The 15,051-nt window shown below is 43.0% G+C and overlaps 2 protein-coding genes across 5 annotated transcripts in view; one reads left to right on the top strand and one right to left on the bottom strand.

The window, feature by feature from the left end:
• LOC131134316 (tyrosine-protein kinase receptor UFO) overlaps positions 1 to 14,706 on the bottom strand; it is a 25,562-nt gene extending 10,856 nt beyond the window's left edge. The window contains exons 1-7 of the mRNA XM_058079448.1: positions 14,302 to 14,706; positions 9,354 to 9,564; positions 9,061 to 9,161; positions 8,802 to 8,984; positions 4,728 to 4,808; positions 4,537 to 4,652; positions 2,485 to 2,662 (exon numbers count right to left, since the gene is read on the bottom strand). Coding sequence (XP_057935431.1) covers positions 2,485 to 2,662; positions 4,537 to 4,652; positions 4,728 to 4,808; positions 8,802 to 8,984; positions 9,061 to 9,161; positions 9,354 to 9,564; positions 14,302 to 14,401 — 970 coding nt within the window. The 5' untranslated portion in view covers positions 14,402 to 14,706. The remainder of the gene's footprint in view (positions 1 to 2,484; positions 2,663 to 4,536; positions 4,653 to 4,727; positions 4,809 to 8,801; positions 8,985 to 9,060; positions 9,162 to 9,353; positions 9,565 to 14,301) is intronic.
• Positions 1 to 15,051, top strand: part of si:ch1073-83n3.2 (uncharacterized) — a 31,647-nt gene that overhangs the window by 7,923 nt on the left and 8,673 nt on the right. For 3 of the 4 annotated variants that reach the window (XM_058079443.1, XM_058079445.1, XM_058079444.1), the window contains one exon: positions 6,545 to 6,621. The gene's annotated coding sequence lies outside the window, so the exon portion shown is untranslated. Of the gene's footprint in view, positions 1 to 6,544; positions 6,622 to 14,212 lie in introns of those variants that run through there. The other variant, XM_058079447.1, reaches the window with a different exon arrangement.

Genomic DNA, 15,051 nt, shown 5'->3' with positions numbered 1-15,051 from the left:
CTCCCACGGTGGCTGCAACATTCTTGTCATCACAACATTGATGTAAATTGATAGCGTGCCAGGAGGTAACCATGGCAACCAACTCAACCTGTTGTGTTAGGACGTGATACCTTCCGTCCATCCATGTATGTTTGAAGGATAAATATTTACAGTATATTTACAGACAAAAAAGTATTCATGTATTAGAATTGGTTAGGAGAATCAATAATTCTGCCTTTTCTCTTTACATTGCACCTTTTGCTTTGTTTTTCTAATTCTTCCTGATGTTTTTATGTATTTATAAAAAAAGGATAAAACTGTTATATGCATTTAAAGACACAATTGCTTATGAACATTAGCTATGAGTATCAACATTACAACTTTTTCTCTTTACCTTACTGCGCCTTTTGCTGTTTTTTCTGTTTTTTTGTTTAAAATGATGCTATATGGCAATACAAAACAAGATGTGTGCTGCATTTTGGACACCCCCGCCTTACAGGTGTTGTCGTGTGTCCTGAAAGAGTCCGGGGAGGACATAATATTTGAAAAGAATTTCTCTTGAAAACCAAAATTTGCCTCGGATGTCAATCATCTTGGCTCAGACGTGTGTCAAATATACCCTGGCCCAAAAAAAAATCTAAAAGTAAAAATACTGCAACCACAAAAACAAATACTGCGTCCGTATTTGGACATGATTGCGTGTTTGTTGGCCGACGTAGTGACAAGCGGCAGGGTTCTTTTAGGATGCAGAGAAGTGTAATCCTGTTAGCGTGTAGATAAAGAAGACAAACTAATATTGGACGAGGATTAAGATGGCTGCTTCCACTCCCACTGGATGCCCCCTCCTCCCTCCGTCCTATTCTCTGCTCCTTGGGGTGGGGGCTCCTCTATTGGGATCATAGTACCACCCCCACCCCACTTCCCTCCACTTGCTTTTCTCTCGGTGGTGTTTTCCCACACTGCCTTGCTACATGAGAGGTGGCGTGAGGTCAAAAAGGAGGGAAATGCAACACGAAGGCAGAAAGACAGAGATTGTTGTTTTGGAAATTCTTCAGCGGTGCTTTTGGTGGCGTCGGACCACCGCAAGTCAACTCAACAAGTGGTTAGACCCAAATAGGAGGAGGAGGACACCATTTTGGATCTGTATCTGGATGACACTTTGAAGTACATTGTTGTTCTATTACAAACACATGGGACACATGGACATGAACTAGTATACTACTTATACTTCTAGAGTCCTTAGTGGTCCCTTTGTTGTCTTAGCAAGACATTATGGACTATTGTATTCCTCCAACCTAAAGACAGGTTGGACTAGAGTCCTTAGTGGTCCCTTGTTGTCCGGGCAAGACCTTATGGACTATTTTATTCCTCCAACCTAAAGACAGGTTGGACTAGAGTCCTTAGCGGTCCCTTGTTGTCCTAGCAAGACATTATGGACTATTGTATTCCTCGAACCTACAGAGTTTGGACTGGAGTCCTTAGTGGCCCCTTTATTGTCTTAGCAAGACTTTTTGGACTATTATATTCCTCCAACCTACAGAGGTTGGACTAGAGTCCTTAGTGGTCCCTTTATTGTCTTAGCAAGACCTTATGGACTATTGTATGCTTCCAACCTAAAGACAGGTTGGACTAGAGTACACAGTGGTCCCTTTGTTGTCTTAGCAAGACCTTATGGACTATAGTATGCTTCCAACCTAAAGACAGGTTGGACTAGAGTCCTTAGTGGTCCCTTTATTGTCTTAGCAAGACCTTATGGACTATTGTATGCTTCCAACCTAAAGACAGGTTGGACTAGAGTACACAGTGGTCCCTTTGTTGTCTTAGCAAGACCTTATGGACTATTGTATGCTTCCAACCTAAAGACAGGTTGGACTAGAGTCCTTAGTGGTCCCTTTATTGTCTTAACAAGACCTTATGGACTATTGTAAGCTTCCCTTGTCTGTCAGGTCCAACATCAGTGATGGCTTCACAGATGGACAGAGTTCTTCTAGAAAGTCTTGGAGCTGCAGAGGAAGGAACGCATCCACGTGTTCTTCTTGTCGTTTTTAGTGGACACGTGTTCCTCTGCTTGAATTGATATTTATGTAGCGTAGCTTCCCGATGAGAACCACATGCAGCAGCATTTTAGACGTTTGACATAGAGCATGAAGGTCTTTGGGGAGTCTTTCAAATCGTTCAAATATGGCGGCCGTGTAACAAGATAACCTCCCATCTTGCCTGTCTTTGTGACCTTCCTGAGAAATGACAACACTTGGTCTTCTCTTCCCGTGCAGAGGAAGACGAGTGGCTTTTTTCTTTACTGAATCAAGAAGTGAAAGTTGACTGATGTCCAGTCCATCAAACACCTCCGTGACTGCTCTGTTAGGAGACACACTTCCTCTTTTCAATCATGGACACAACTCCTCCGAAGCAGCAGTGTAATGCTGGGGAGCGTCTCGGGAACGTTACGCCTCCCACTAACTTGACTCCTGGTTGATGTGGCGAGAAGACACGGTTTGGGCTTACCTCCTTCTGCCGTGTGCACGTCTACCCAGGGCGACCAGTCCGACGGCCCCTGGCTGCTGTGACACGCCACCCTGAAGGCGTAGTGGCTGTGTGGCTCCAAATCCTCCAGGAGGAGTTCAGCCGGCGGGACGTTGACATTTTGGTTGTGGATGATCCGGTCTTCATCTCCTGACGAGGCCTAAGACAAAAAAAATTGTATGACATATACAGGTATACTACAACTAGAACAGCATAGCATAGGTGATGCTAAAGTGCTAGCATTACACTCACAGTGTAACACCATGCTAGGTTAGCATAGTCACTGATGAAAGTCATCAAAGTCGGCTTTATTTTTAAGGTGTGTAGCAAAGCCTGCTTGTAAGTGGTGGGTGTACGGGGGCGGGGGGGCTCATCTAGTGAGGCCCCGGTCAGACGGGGTATCATGTCCTTGTGGAAGGAGGATTTTCCTTCATGATGCAACTTTAAACTCTTCTCTGAAAAGGGAAGCGAATAAATGAGATGATATAAACTTTTTGGTTCTTGTAAACAGGAAGTGACATGACAGTTTGGACAGTTTTGGTCACGTCTTTTTTTTGCTTTTATTTAGATACGATTCTTTTCTGTTTGGATTGAATGCATCACCTTTACACTGGTTATATATAGGGGGCACACCTGCCTTTGATTTGTAATTAGGGTTTTAGAATCAAACCTTGGTTTTTGTATGATTCAGTTTTCATTTAAAACATTGCCTTGGTTTTTGTACAATAGTGCTCCTTTTGCCCTGTACTGTGAACCCTGGGTTAAGTTCCATCCATTCCTCATTTAGAATATTTTCACAGTGTTGTAAAATTTTAATCATTCCCTATGGAATGTATTTTTTGTTAAGATTGGTCAGACAATTAGGAATAAATTCATGACCAAAACCGAGGTACCGCTGTATTTAGTTCAGCTGGGGTGTCTGCTAGTTGTGGGTTTGATAGTCTAACTCGGAGGATGGTTACCTGCGTGTTTGGCGAATTTTTTTTTAGCTGTTAACAGGAAACAGGAATTCCCGCTATCATTCTCCTTTTCTTGCACGTTCCTGTTTCCACCTCGCATGGCCTTATCTGTACACCGTAGCCTTCTTAGTTATTATACTCCTTTGCCTTTTGTGTGTCATTTATCGAACCAACCTGCCACCTTGTCTTTGCACCCTGGGTTCACCCTATATAAGATATTTACATACTTACAGCGGTAAGTCACTTTTCCATAATAGGGGATCATTAAGAAACCAAAGAGGCTGGGAACAAAACCAACACGAGTCCAAACATCCTGACTGCTGCCTCTGCAGAATCTCTGCGGGTGCTCCGTAACGGTCCACTTGGGACGTTCCACTGTGCCGCTAATGCTAACCATGCAGCTGCACTTCCCGCTGTGGCTTTGGAGCTTTGAGGGATGCAAGTCATAATTGTGTGTGTGAGCAGGTGTTTGACCTTTGACAGCTGCACTCAGGTTAGTGTGAGTTAGCTAAGCTGTGTGTGTGTGTGTGTGTGTGTGTGTGTGTCATTCCTGACCTCATGAGTCAAGTCCAGGCTCCAAACCTGCATGTTTTAATAGAATTTGAGCGACTCAGTCGTGACTGAGTCACTCCACATTCCCCTGCCGTGGCTCAGACATGAATAGCTGAGGCCAGTTCCTGTTTTTAGGAAGTCTTAAAAGATTGTTCTCTTCTTCTGACTCATATCTTTCACTCTGAAACATTACATTCCCACTTTTGCCCCGTTTGGCCGGGCCGGGCCCCTCGCCTTTATTCCCTGTCCCAGCGAGGGAGGGAGGCGGGAGAAGGGGGGTTTGGGTGAGAGGTATGAGGAGCAGCTTTATTAGAAGCAGACGTTTAGGGGTGGCGCCAATCGCCGTAATGGCCACCAAGCGGCCCACGGCGAGAGGGGAAGGGAGGGCGGCTGCATCGAGATGAGTTGGGGGAGGCCGCTTTCCCAGAGCGAAACCCAATCCCGCTGCTCCAGGGGAACAAAGGGTTCAGAACGGGGCGCTCGTTCTGGTTTTCTGGTTTCAACTTGTCGTGTGTCGTCTCACCTGCACAGAGCAGCGCACGATCTGGTAGTCGCCTCCAAAGCCGGGTTGCCACGACAAGCAGAGGCTGGTCGGCGTGACATTGGAGGCCCTCAGGTGGTGAGGCGGAGCCGGCAGCACTGAAACAACAAACAGTTTTAAGAAAAACAAACATTTAATTTGAAGCGATCCAAATAGATATGATGGCCTCCTACCCGTGATGGTGCCAGATCCAGAGGCGGCCACGCCCTTGTTGTTCTGGGCCTCGCAGGAGAAAGTGCTGGTTCGGTTCAAGCCTGAGTAGGAAAAAGTGCAAAGCTATTTTTAGGAAAAACAAACAAATGAAAGCCCTACCATGAGCTGCAGTTTCTGAAGTGACATAAAGGTGATGCTGGTGGTTACCATGGCGATGTGGCGGCTGAATCAGCAGTGTGGTGTTCATGTGAGTCAGCAAGCTGAGCTCTAAACTTTTATGAAACACAACCCGCCAGCCTTCACACTGTAATTCTCCTGTGACTGTTTTATTTTCTTCACAATGTATCCACACTGGTTGCTGTTAGCATGCTAGGTATTAGCATTGTTAGCATTTATATTTTGTCGGGATTCTCCCCAAATTAAAGTGGTGGCTATGGCTTTATATGTACATAAAAAGATGAAAAGATGTTCTTATGGTATCACAATGTATCCATGCAGGTTGCTAGCGTGCTCGCTGTTAGCATTGTTAGCATTTCCATTTTTTAGGGATTCTCCTCAAATTAAAATAGGTGGCAGCTAGGACTTTATGTGTACATAGGAAAATATCTTCTTATGGTATCACAATGTATCCATGCAGGTTGTTGTTAGCATGCTAGCTAGTAGCATTGTTATCATTTACATTTTGAAGGGATTATCCCCAAATTAAAATAGGTGGCAGCTAGGACTTTATATGTACATAGGAAAAGATGTTCTTATGGTATCACAATGTATCCATGCAGGTTGCTAGCATACTGGCTATTAGCATTTATATTTTGTTGGGATTCTCCCCAAATTAAAATGTAGTACCTACATTATCATTTAGCGCTTTATGCCACTATCTAGTGAAGGAAAAGATCTTATGGTATCACAATGTATCCACACAGGTTGCTAGCATGCTTGCTATTAGCACCATTAGCAGTTCGTTTTCATTGTTGTACTGCCCAGGATTAAAAATAGTTTCAAAGGCAAAGCCCCAAAAGCCACCAACTAGCTCAGACGCTGGGCCAGCATTTAGCAACAGGTGGCAGACCCATTAAAAAATGTCATGCTGCGTGAACATCATGTGTAAACATCAGTTAAGTTCAAAAACAAGTTGATTGCATAAAACCGATAAAGCCCAGCCAGCGTAAAAAAAAAAAAAAGACATAGTGGTGTATCAATGCTCCACAGTCTTCCCAGAAGTCCACCAACAGTGTGTCACATCCTGACATTTAACAAGTGTCAGCGTGCTCACACACTTGAGACATTCCACACACACTGACACCATGTGACCTTGCAGTGTTGCCACTAGTTCACACACACACACACACACACACACACACACACACAGTGACACTGTCATTTTTTGCTGGATTCAACAAACCTCCTCTGTGAGGAGTGTGGAAAAAAAGTAACATTTGTTGGGTGATGCTCAAGAAGGGAGTGTGTGTCAGTATGTGTGTGTGAGTGTGGCGATTGCGCCACTCGCCCTCACGTCTCACTGCTTCCACGCCAGCCGACCAAAACAACACAGACGCACGTGAACAACATCTGCTTTTTAAAAAGAGCTTCCTCCACAGCATGTGGACTGTTTCATGATTTTCTGTTTCTACACAAAATGACTACACACAATCAGCGAGGAAGTGACACCAGCCTAAAGTCCAGAACCATAAAACTACTTTTATCATCTCCTCGCAGGACTTTGACTCAGAGAAAGTGTAGGTCAACAGGGAGTGTTGTGCACAATCCAATTACTATTGATATGAATATGACTCCATAATATACTCATATCCACGTGTTGCTTTCTTGTCTTTCATAGTTATCTTTCTACCGGCGGAAGATGCCATGTTAGTTTTGGAGCGGCGTACTGCTGGTGCAGCTGTCCATTCCACAAAGGTGAGTGTTCCTGTTCCTGGTCAACACCAGTCAAACCGCTAGGATGAGTCAAAGCAGATCCTGCCGCCAGCACACACACACACACACACACACACACACACACACACACACACACACACTCACACTCCCGTGTGTGACTCACTCTGCCAGCCGGACCACCTCATCTTTTATCTCCTCAGCACATGTATTTGTGTTCCTTCACACACACACCCGTCCACTACTGGTGTTTGGTGCATACACTACAGCAGGGGCTTAGATATTCTAAAAGTAACTTGTTCAAAGTTCAAAGTTTGGTACCTGTGATCTTGGTCATTGAGAGTGTGGTCCTGGTATAAGACTGGTGCCAGTAATATTATAAATTAGCTAGTACCGGTAGTATTGGTATCCGTGCGGTATGTACTACTGAAGCTTAGCATGAATGGGATCTGTAAGATGGATACTGGTCAGGTTGCCACCAGTAACGTTGGTACCACTGGGGTCACATTGTCAGATGGTAACAGGGAAGGGATTGTCAGTTAGAGGGTGGTACTGGTAATTATCAAATACTACAGTATTAATGGTAATTATCACATACTACAGTATCAATTGGCCCTGTACCCTAGAAACCGCCCATGAATGATACGAGAAAAGGCCGAAATGATACTGTGTCAAAGCCCAGGGAAGTGATACTGATAAAATATAGAGTTTAACCATGTCCAGTATCAGCCCCCGTAGCTGTCCACTCAGAGCACGCTGCTCTGGTATCGTGCCCGTGAAACAACCAATCAGAGAACTCCTGGGCTTAACTTTCTAAACTCCGCGCATGTGACAGGAAATGTCACTGTAACTATAAATATTCCTAGTGCTTCTCCAGTCACCAAAAAACCCAAACTTGATTAATGGAACTTTAATTGTCAGACATTGATTAATAAGACTCTTGATAAAATATTATTGTTGAAATATTTTTGCAATTATTGTGTTTACACTGTTTAGATATAATACATGTAATAAACTGAACATTTTCTGGAAACAAAATGGTCTTTTGATGAAATAGTACGTGATAATAAGCTCATGATTAAATAGTATGTGATAATAAGATCATCACATGGTTTGTCTGGTATCAGGCCCAGTATCATGCCCCCGCGTGCCAGTATCAGCCAGTATCCTGATACTGACACTTGGGGGCATGATACCTGGCCTGATACCAGACAAACCATGTGATAACCTATAAGTCTGGGACCAGTGAGGTTTGTACCACCACGGATTAGCATTGCGAGGGATCTGTAGGATTAGTACTGGTCAGGTTGGTACCAGAGATGTTGTCCAGTGAAAGGGTCGTCCTGGTAACTGGTACCAGTAATAATAAAAATTGGTATGAGTGTAGTTGGTGCTACTGGAGTTATTACAACAGCTCCCTAGTTACAGCGGTAGACACTTTTAAAGATGCATTCCTGGTTTATTCCTGGTTTACATAGTAAACCAGGAAATAAATTCCCAGCATTCCTGGTTCACAGACCCACAAACTAAACTATATTTTCAAGGACGTATATTGCATGTACTTGGCGTTCATGTTTCCTATTTCAAAGCAGGTGTCTATATTTCAACTAACTAACTAACTAATTGGAGGCTAATTAAAAGTTGAAAACGTACCCGTGTTGTGATTCACCACTGTTGCGGTGTAGGAGGGGTACTGCAACTGCGTGTGTTGCAGGGTCTTCCGACAACCACGCGCGTATCAGCCATAAAGTAAAAAACGCAAATATCGGCCCGATGTATCGGCCGATCCTTAGTACCGATAATTATGATACAAGTGAGGTTGGTATCATCAAGACTTAGCACCAAGTGGGATCTGTCAGATTGGTATTGGGTCACGTTGGTACCCAGTTGGTACTGGTAAAACTGCGCTGGTACCAGTAAAGCCGAGTATTAGTAATTAGTAACATTGGCACCGATGAGGTTGCATTTTCAGGCTGTACCATTGTTACTTGTGAGGGAGTACTGTAGTAATGGTAAGACTGGTACTAGTAAGACAGAATTTTGTGGTACTGGTAAAGCCTGGTACTTGTGTGGTTGAGTATTGGGAAGTACCAATTGAGACTGGGTTTACAAAGTGGTTCTTGAGGTTGGTACCAGGGAGGCCACATTTGCAGGTGGTACCAGTGAAGCCGAGGTGTACTACGGGGTTCTGGTTGGACTCGTACCTGTGAGGTTGAGCACGGAGGGCGACATGGCCACCGGGTCATCCAGGGTGTTCAGAGGAGCCCCGTCTTGCAACCAGATGACTCGTACGGGTTCTGGTGGGCCGTGGGCCACGCAGCGCAGGCTCAGTGACTCGTTGGCCACCACAGACATGTGCTGAGGCTCAGTGGAGAAGTGAGGAAGACCTAAAAAGGGAGAAGCAGTCCGGTCAGACTTGATAATGGGTCCATGGCACCCCTTTGGGGAGGAGTTTGGACTCACCCTCAAGCAGGATGCTTCCCTCCTTAGACAAGATCTGCTGGCCTTCTACCTGGACCGTACACTGATAACTTCCCATGTCCGCAAGCTGGACCTTATCAATCCTATGGAGAGAAGGATCAGATTGGATTTTTCCCAAAAGAAGAGACAGGAAAATGAGGAAGAGCGACCACATTCCAATCCCATTAAGATTCATTGTGGGATAAGAAAGACAAAGCAGCCAAACCACAGGAGACGACGCTTTGGCTCATTTCCCTCGCGAGCTGACATGACACAGTCCTTCCCTCGCTGCCTACCTGAGCATGCTCACCACCACCCAGTGCTGGCGGCCGTTTGGCACCTCCAGCTGGTCCGTCTCGGCGCCGTGAAGCGGCAAGCCGTCCTTCAGCCACTCCACGTCGGGACGCTCCTCCTCCTCGCCGTATCCCGCCCTGAGCCTGCACTGCAGCCTCACGGGGCGGCCCAGAGACGAGACCACCGCCGCAGGACTCTCCGTGAACTCCAAGTCTTTCATGGGGAGACGGAACAATGAAGAGTCAGTTTGGGAAATAAACTCATAAATATGTCAACCATTTTGCAATGGTAACACATGCACCTATATACAGATCTGCACCAAAGATCAAGGGGGTACATGGGACTAAAAAAAACCTTACTTGTTACTAACAAATAATGTATAGTAAAAAAAATAAAAATAAAAATGTGCATACAAAATTAGACGTTAAATTAGCAATTAATTTATTTTCTAATACATAATGAAAACAATTACAATGATATTTTAAATGTATTAAAAAATTGTAAATAGTTTTAATTAATTAAAGTCTATTAATTTTGATTGCGGGCGGCACGGCGGTCTAGTGGTTAGCCTCACAGCTAGGAGACCAGGGTTCAATTCCACCCTGGGCCATCTCTGTGTGGAGTTTGCATGTTCTCCCCGTGCATGCGTGGGTTTTCTCCGGGTACTCCGGTTTCCTCCCACATTCCAAAAACATGCTAGGTTAATTGGCGACTCCAAATTGTCCATAGGTATGAATGTGAGTGTGAATGGTTGTTTGTCTATATGTGCCCTGTGATTGGCTGGCCACCAGTCCAGGGTGTGAAGACAGCTGGGATAGGCTCCAGCACCCCAGCGACCCTCGTGAGGAAAAGCGGTAGAAAATGAATGAATGAATGAATGAATTTTGATCGCCTTTATACAGATCTCACTAGAGGTTAATGCAATACATGGGACAAGAAAATGTTTCTAAAGAAAAACATTTTCACTTATTCAGTAAAAAATAATGTACAGTAAAAAATCTACAATTGAATTATTAATAAAGGATGTGATATAATACGCAGTGAAAAAAAGTCAAAACCTGCAAGTCTGACTTCCTGGCTTCCTTTCCTAAAAGTGAAAGACAAAAGTCTAAACTTTCGAGGTTGCTGACTTTTGCTGTCCACACAAAAATGCTTTCTGGACAAATGATGCAGTCACAGTGTTGAGAAGATCTTTCCGCCCCATAAAGCAAGAAGTTCTCGCCCCAGTTGCCCCAGGCTCCGCCCCCTTCTCTTTTCTCTCCCAGTGGTCATCCTGCAGAGAAACTCCAACGTACACGGCCGCTCGCTCCCAGGAGGGGAACTCATTTGTCACATGACTCACGTCTTTGCAGACTTTCTCAAGCTTGTCCGCCCGCCTCCCTCGTCTGCTTCATGGACCACCTTTCACCTTTGACCCCGTGCCGAGTATATCTCAAATGCACGCCAGGACCCGTAACGCAACAAACACGAAGTTAACATCCCAGTCAATTTGTCATTCACAAACTATTTCACACCACCATAAATATAACCATAACAAATATTTTCCATAAATACAACTACTTAAGTATTTAAGTGTAAGTATTTCAAAACTATGACAATTTTTTTCATAAATATAATACTTTAAAAACCACTAAAAAGGACACATTTTCCATTAATATACTACTATTTAAAAACTATGAACAATTAAAAATATTTTCCATTGATTAACAATTTTAAAATGTTTTTAAAAATTCCACAAATATAACAATTTCCAAACTATTTAAAAACAATTAAAATGTAAAATAAACCACTAAAAAGGACATATTTTCAATTAATATACTACTATTTAAAAACTATGAACAATTAAAAATATTTTCCATTGATTATTAATTTTAAAATATTTTAGAAAATTCGACAAATATAACAATTTCCAAACTATTTAAAAACAATTAAAATGTAAAATTATTTTCATGGATATGATCATGTCAAATATTAAGAATATTTTCCATGTAAATACTAATTTACACATTATTTAAAAACTATAAAAATGATCATGTCCAGTCATAAATTCATTGCCAAAGTATTTAAAAAAATATGAAAATTGACAAATATTTTCCATGTAAAAAAAAAATCATTACAAAACTATGTAACTACAAACAAATACTTTATAATTTCCAAGCTATTTATAAACTATGGAAATTGCCAAGTATTTAGGGTGAATATCTGTGAACATCCTGTGGTGTGTGTCCCACGCTCTTGTTTGTCATTTCCAGATGCCAGACTCAGTAAACACATAAAAAAGTCCAAGCATGGCAGGAATAACTTAAGGAATAAAATAACTAAAGATTTCCAAAGATGAAAGACACGTGAAGCCATACGGGGATGCCTGTCTGTCTCTCCACACACCAACTGTAGGTTGCATGTATGTCATGGATGTGCACGTGTGTTGTAAAAAGTAACTGACATGACAATAATCTCCTGAAAAGACCAGGCTGGCGTGCGTTTGCCTTGAAATGCTCATCTCCTCCCTTTTTGTCCCCCAAACTCCCTCCAGGGCCACGAGATGCTGAGCGAGAGCTTCCACGCTCCCAGTCAGTGAAAGTGGCACACAGCAAGCATCCCAACGTGCACCCCCCTCCCCCCTGCTCCTAATTCACTGGATCCGCGCCCCCGTCCCCCGCCATTATTTGGATTCATCACAGCTCCCTCCCGCCATCCATCATGTTCCAGTCTCTGACTCACAAACCAGACCCTTCAAGTCTGAGCCCCTCCGACCCCGCCCAGACTAACAGGAGCTGAGACATGGTGGAAATATGTTATTATATCTTACAATAAAGTCATATTTGCCTCATCCTGGCCGTGAGCGAGCAGGTGAAATCCCCCTTTAACTCCCCAACGTCTAGTCTAGTAGTGTAGTAAAAAATAGTTTTTTTAAATATGAAAAATTACATTAATTTAAAAAATTTGTGGAAAATAATCAAACTTTTATTAAACATTAAATTAACAATGTATTCTCAAATAATACGTAATGAAAAAAAAAAAATTGAAAATTATATTCAAAATGTTTTAGTTAAAGAACATAAAAAAACATTAATTAATGTATATTTAAATTTTTAGCACCCTAATACAGATTTCCACTGAAGGTTGATTGGATACACGGGACCAAAAAAAGTCTTAAAGAAATTTGTTGTCACTTATTAAGTAATGTGTAGTAAAAAAAAAATGAATTATTAAAAATGTATGTGTCATCTTTGTTAAAAAACTGCCAACCTGGAAGTCAACAAACATGAGATATACTTTCATATAACTTAGCAATATGTCAAACATGACCTTGGCCATACACATGCCAGGCCAGCAGGAGGCAGTGACAGTATGAAACAAAGGCTACGTACACGTACGTTCCTCGTACACATGCTAACATGCCTCATACACAGGCTAACAGGCCTTGTACACATGCTAACATGCCTCGCACACATGCTAACATACCTCGCACACAGGCTAACATGCCTCGCACACAGGCTAACATGCCTCGTACACAGGGTAACATGCCTCGTACACACGCTAACATGCCTCGTGCACATGCTAACATGTCTCGTACACAGTCTAGCATGCCTCGTACACATGCTAACATGCCTCGTACTCATGCTAACATGCCTCGTACACATGCTAACATGCCTCGTACACAGGCTAACATGACTCAAACACAGGCTAGCATGCCTCGCACACAGGCTAACATGCCTCGTGCACAGGCTAACATGCCTCGTACACAGGCTAGCATGCCGCATACACACATTATATGCATCCTCCATTTTTCACATTCTAAATTTTTTAGCAAAATGTTAGCACTGTCACTTGTCAAACGTGGAAAAATTCCACATTGTCATTTAAACAATTAAAAAACTGTTGTAAAAGCCGACCACCCTAGTGTTCTCCATGTGTATGACTTAGGCCTGTCACAATAACAATAACAAATAATATCGGAAACATTTTTTTAGACGATGGTACTCAAGTATATTGTACCGGTGAGCAGCATTAGCTTGACACAGACGTTGCCTGTATCATACAAGCAACTACTGTCATCCAGCCTGTGTGCGATGGATAAACCAGCAAATGAAACACATCGCATAGATGCACTTGTCCATTAATTAATTAATCTACCTTTGGTTAATCAATGTATTGATTATCGTGACAGGCCTAGCATTACTATAAAACACTTCCTGTATGGCAGGTAGCAGTTGCATGCTGTAATATGCATGCCGGGCCAGGGGGAGGCAGTATGACTGTACACAACAAAAAGCTCAGTGCTCCACCATTTTTGATTTACTTGGGGAGTAATTAAGCCTTATACTGCCTAATTTTCACAACCTTTGAATTGTCTCTTCCTGAGACCGGTCTCCCCACTTTCTTGTCGTTTAGACCAACAAAAGCCAAGTGTTCCCCATGTCTATTACTTCTTCTTTAGAAACCACTTCCTGTATGGCTGTGGCTGTAACACGCATTCCAGGCCAATAGGTGGCAGTACGACTTATAAACAAATATGACGATAACGTCGGAAAGCAAAACACCACCTTACTCCGCCGTCTGTGGTGTTTAGAAGAAGGTAGTGTTTTTAGCATAAGATAGTCCACTCAGAGATCTTTTTAGGGTTCAGGGAACCTGTCATTGCTGTTTTTTTTTTTTTTTTTTTTTTTAAAAAGCTGCCCTCTAGTGTTCTCCATGCGTATTACAGCTCTGTAAGAACTATTACTCTTCTCAGATTTCCCCTTGAAGAAACTCTCCTGTGCTCTTTGGCACGTCGTACCAAAGCTTACACATGTAAACAATCCAACCATTCCATCTTTGTGACGTGTGTGTGTTGAAATAAATCACTATCAGCCCAGATTTTTACCTGCCTGACCTCCTCATCGTCACCTACAAAGTCTTCTATCACGTTAATGGACCCCACTTAGCTCTTGAAGAACTTCATCTTACCTCGATCAATGCTGGCCACCTTTGCCGGACCGAACATGAACAAGAACAAGAAGAGGACCGTGAAAGCGGACTTCTCGGAAACATCACCGGAGTCCATCATCTCATCTTGTCGCGATTGAGAGGAGAAAAGTTCTCTTAAAAGTCCAAAAGTCCACCACAAATAAAGTCCCGATAGGAAACCTGGTTGCTTCTGAGGTGCAAAGAAAAGGTTTGACTCTAGTGGAGGAGTTTCTACTTCGGTGTTCCGTCACAGTGTGCGAAAATTCCTCCACTCCCTCTCCTTCCTCCTCCTTCTTTTCGCCTCCTTCTTCTCTCCTCCTTCAAACAGGATTCAAATTCCACAAGTCAGCTTCTTCTAAGAGGATGCGGTCTGCCGCTCGTCGGGCACCTTGTTTGTTTTGCTTTAATTGCAGCTTTTTGACGTTGATGTCATTTTTATATGATTTGATTCATACACCACCTTGATGACGAAATATGCTTTTGATTGACGTCTGACCTTCGTTTGTTTCTTTCTTACGGAGTCGACACATCATATTTGGATTATTCTATGACACATTTGAAAGACATGTTCCTGTGTCCCCTTTAAGAATGTCCTTTAAAAGACCCCCATTGTACGTCCCCTCAATGGCACCCTCGGAGGAGGGGGTGCTCTCCAGAAAGACTTTTGGGAAAGTGTGTGTGTGTGTGTGTGTGTGTGTGTGTGTGTGTGTGTGTTTGTGTTCGTGTAGGAAGCTTTGCCAGGATTTGGAG

Source organism: Doryrhamphus excisus, chromosome 8 (genome assembly GCF_030265055.1).
Source record: "Doryrhamphus excisus isolate RoL2022-K1 chromosome 8, RoL_Dexc_1.0, whole genome shotgun sequence".
Classification (NCBI taxonomy): domain Eukaryota; kingdom Metazoa; phylum Chordata; class Actinopteri; order Syngnathiformes; family Syngnathidae; genus Doryrhamphus; species Doryrhamphus excisus.
Note: the sequence above shows the minus strand (reverse complement) of the source record. Positions and strands in the feature narration are given on the sequence as shown.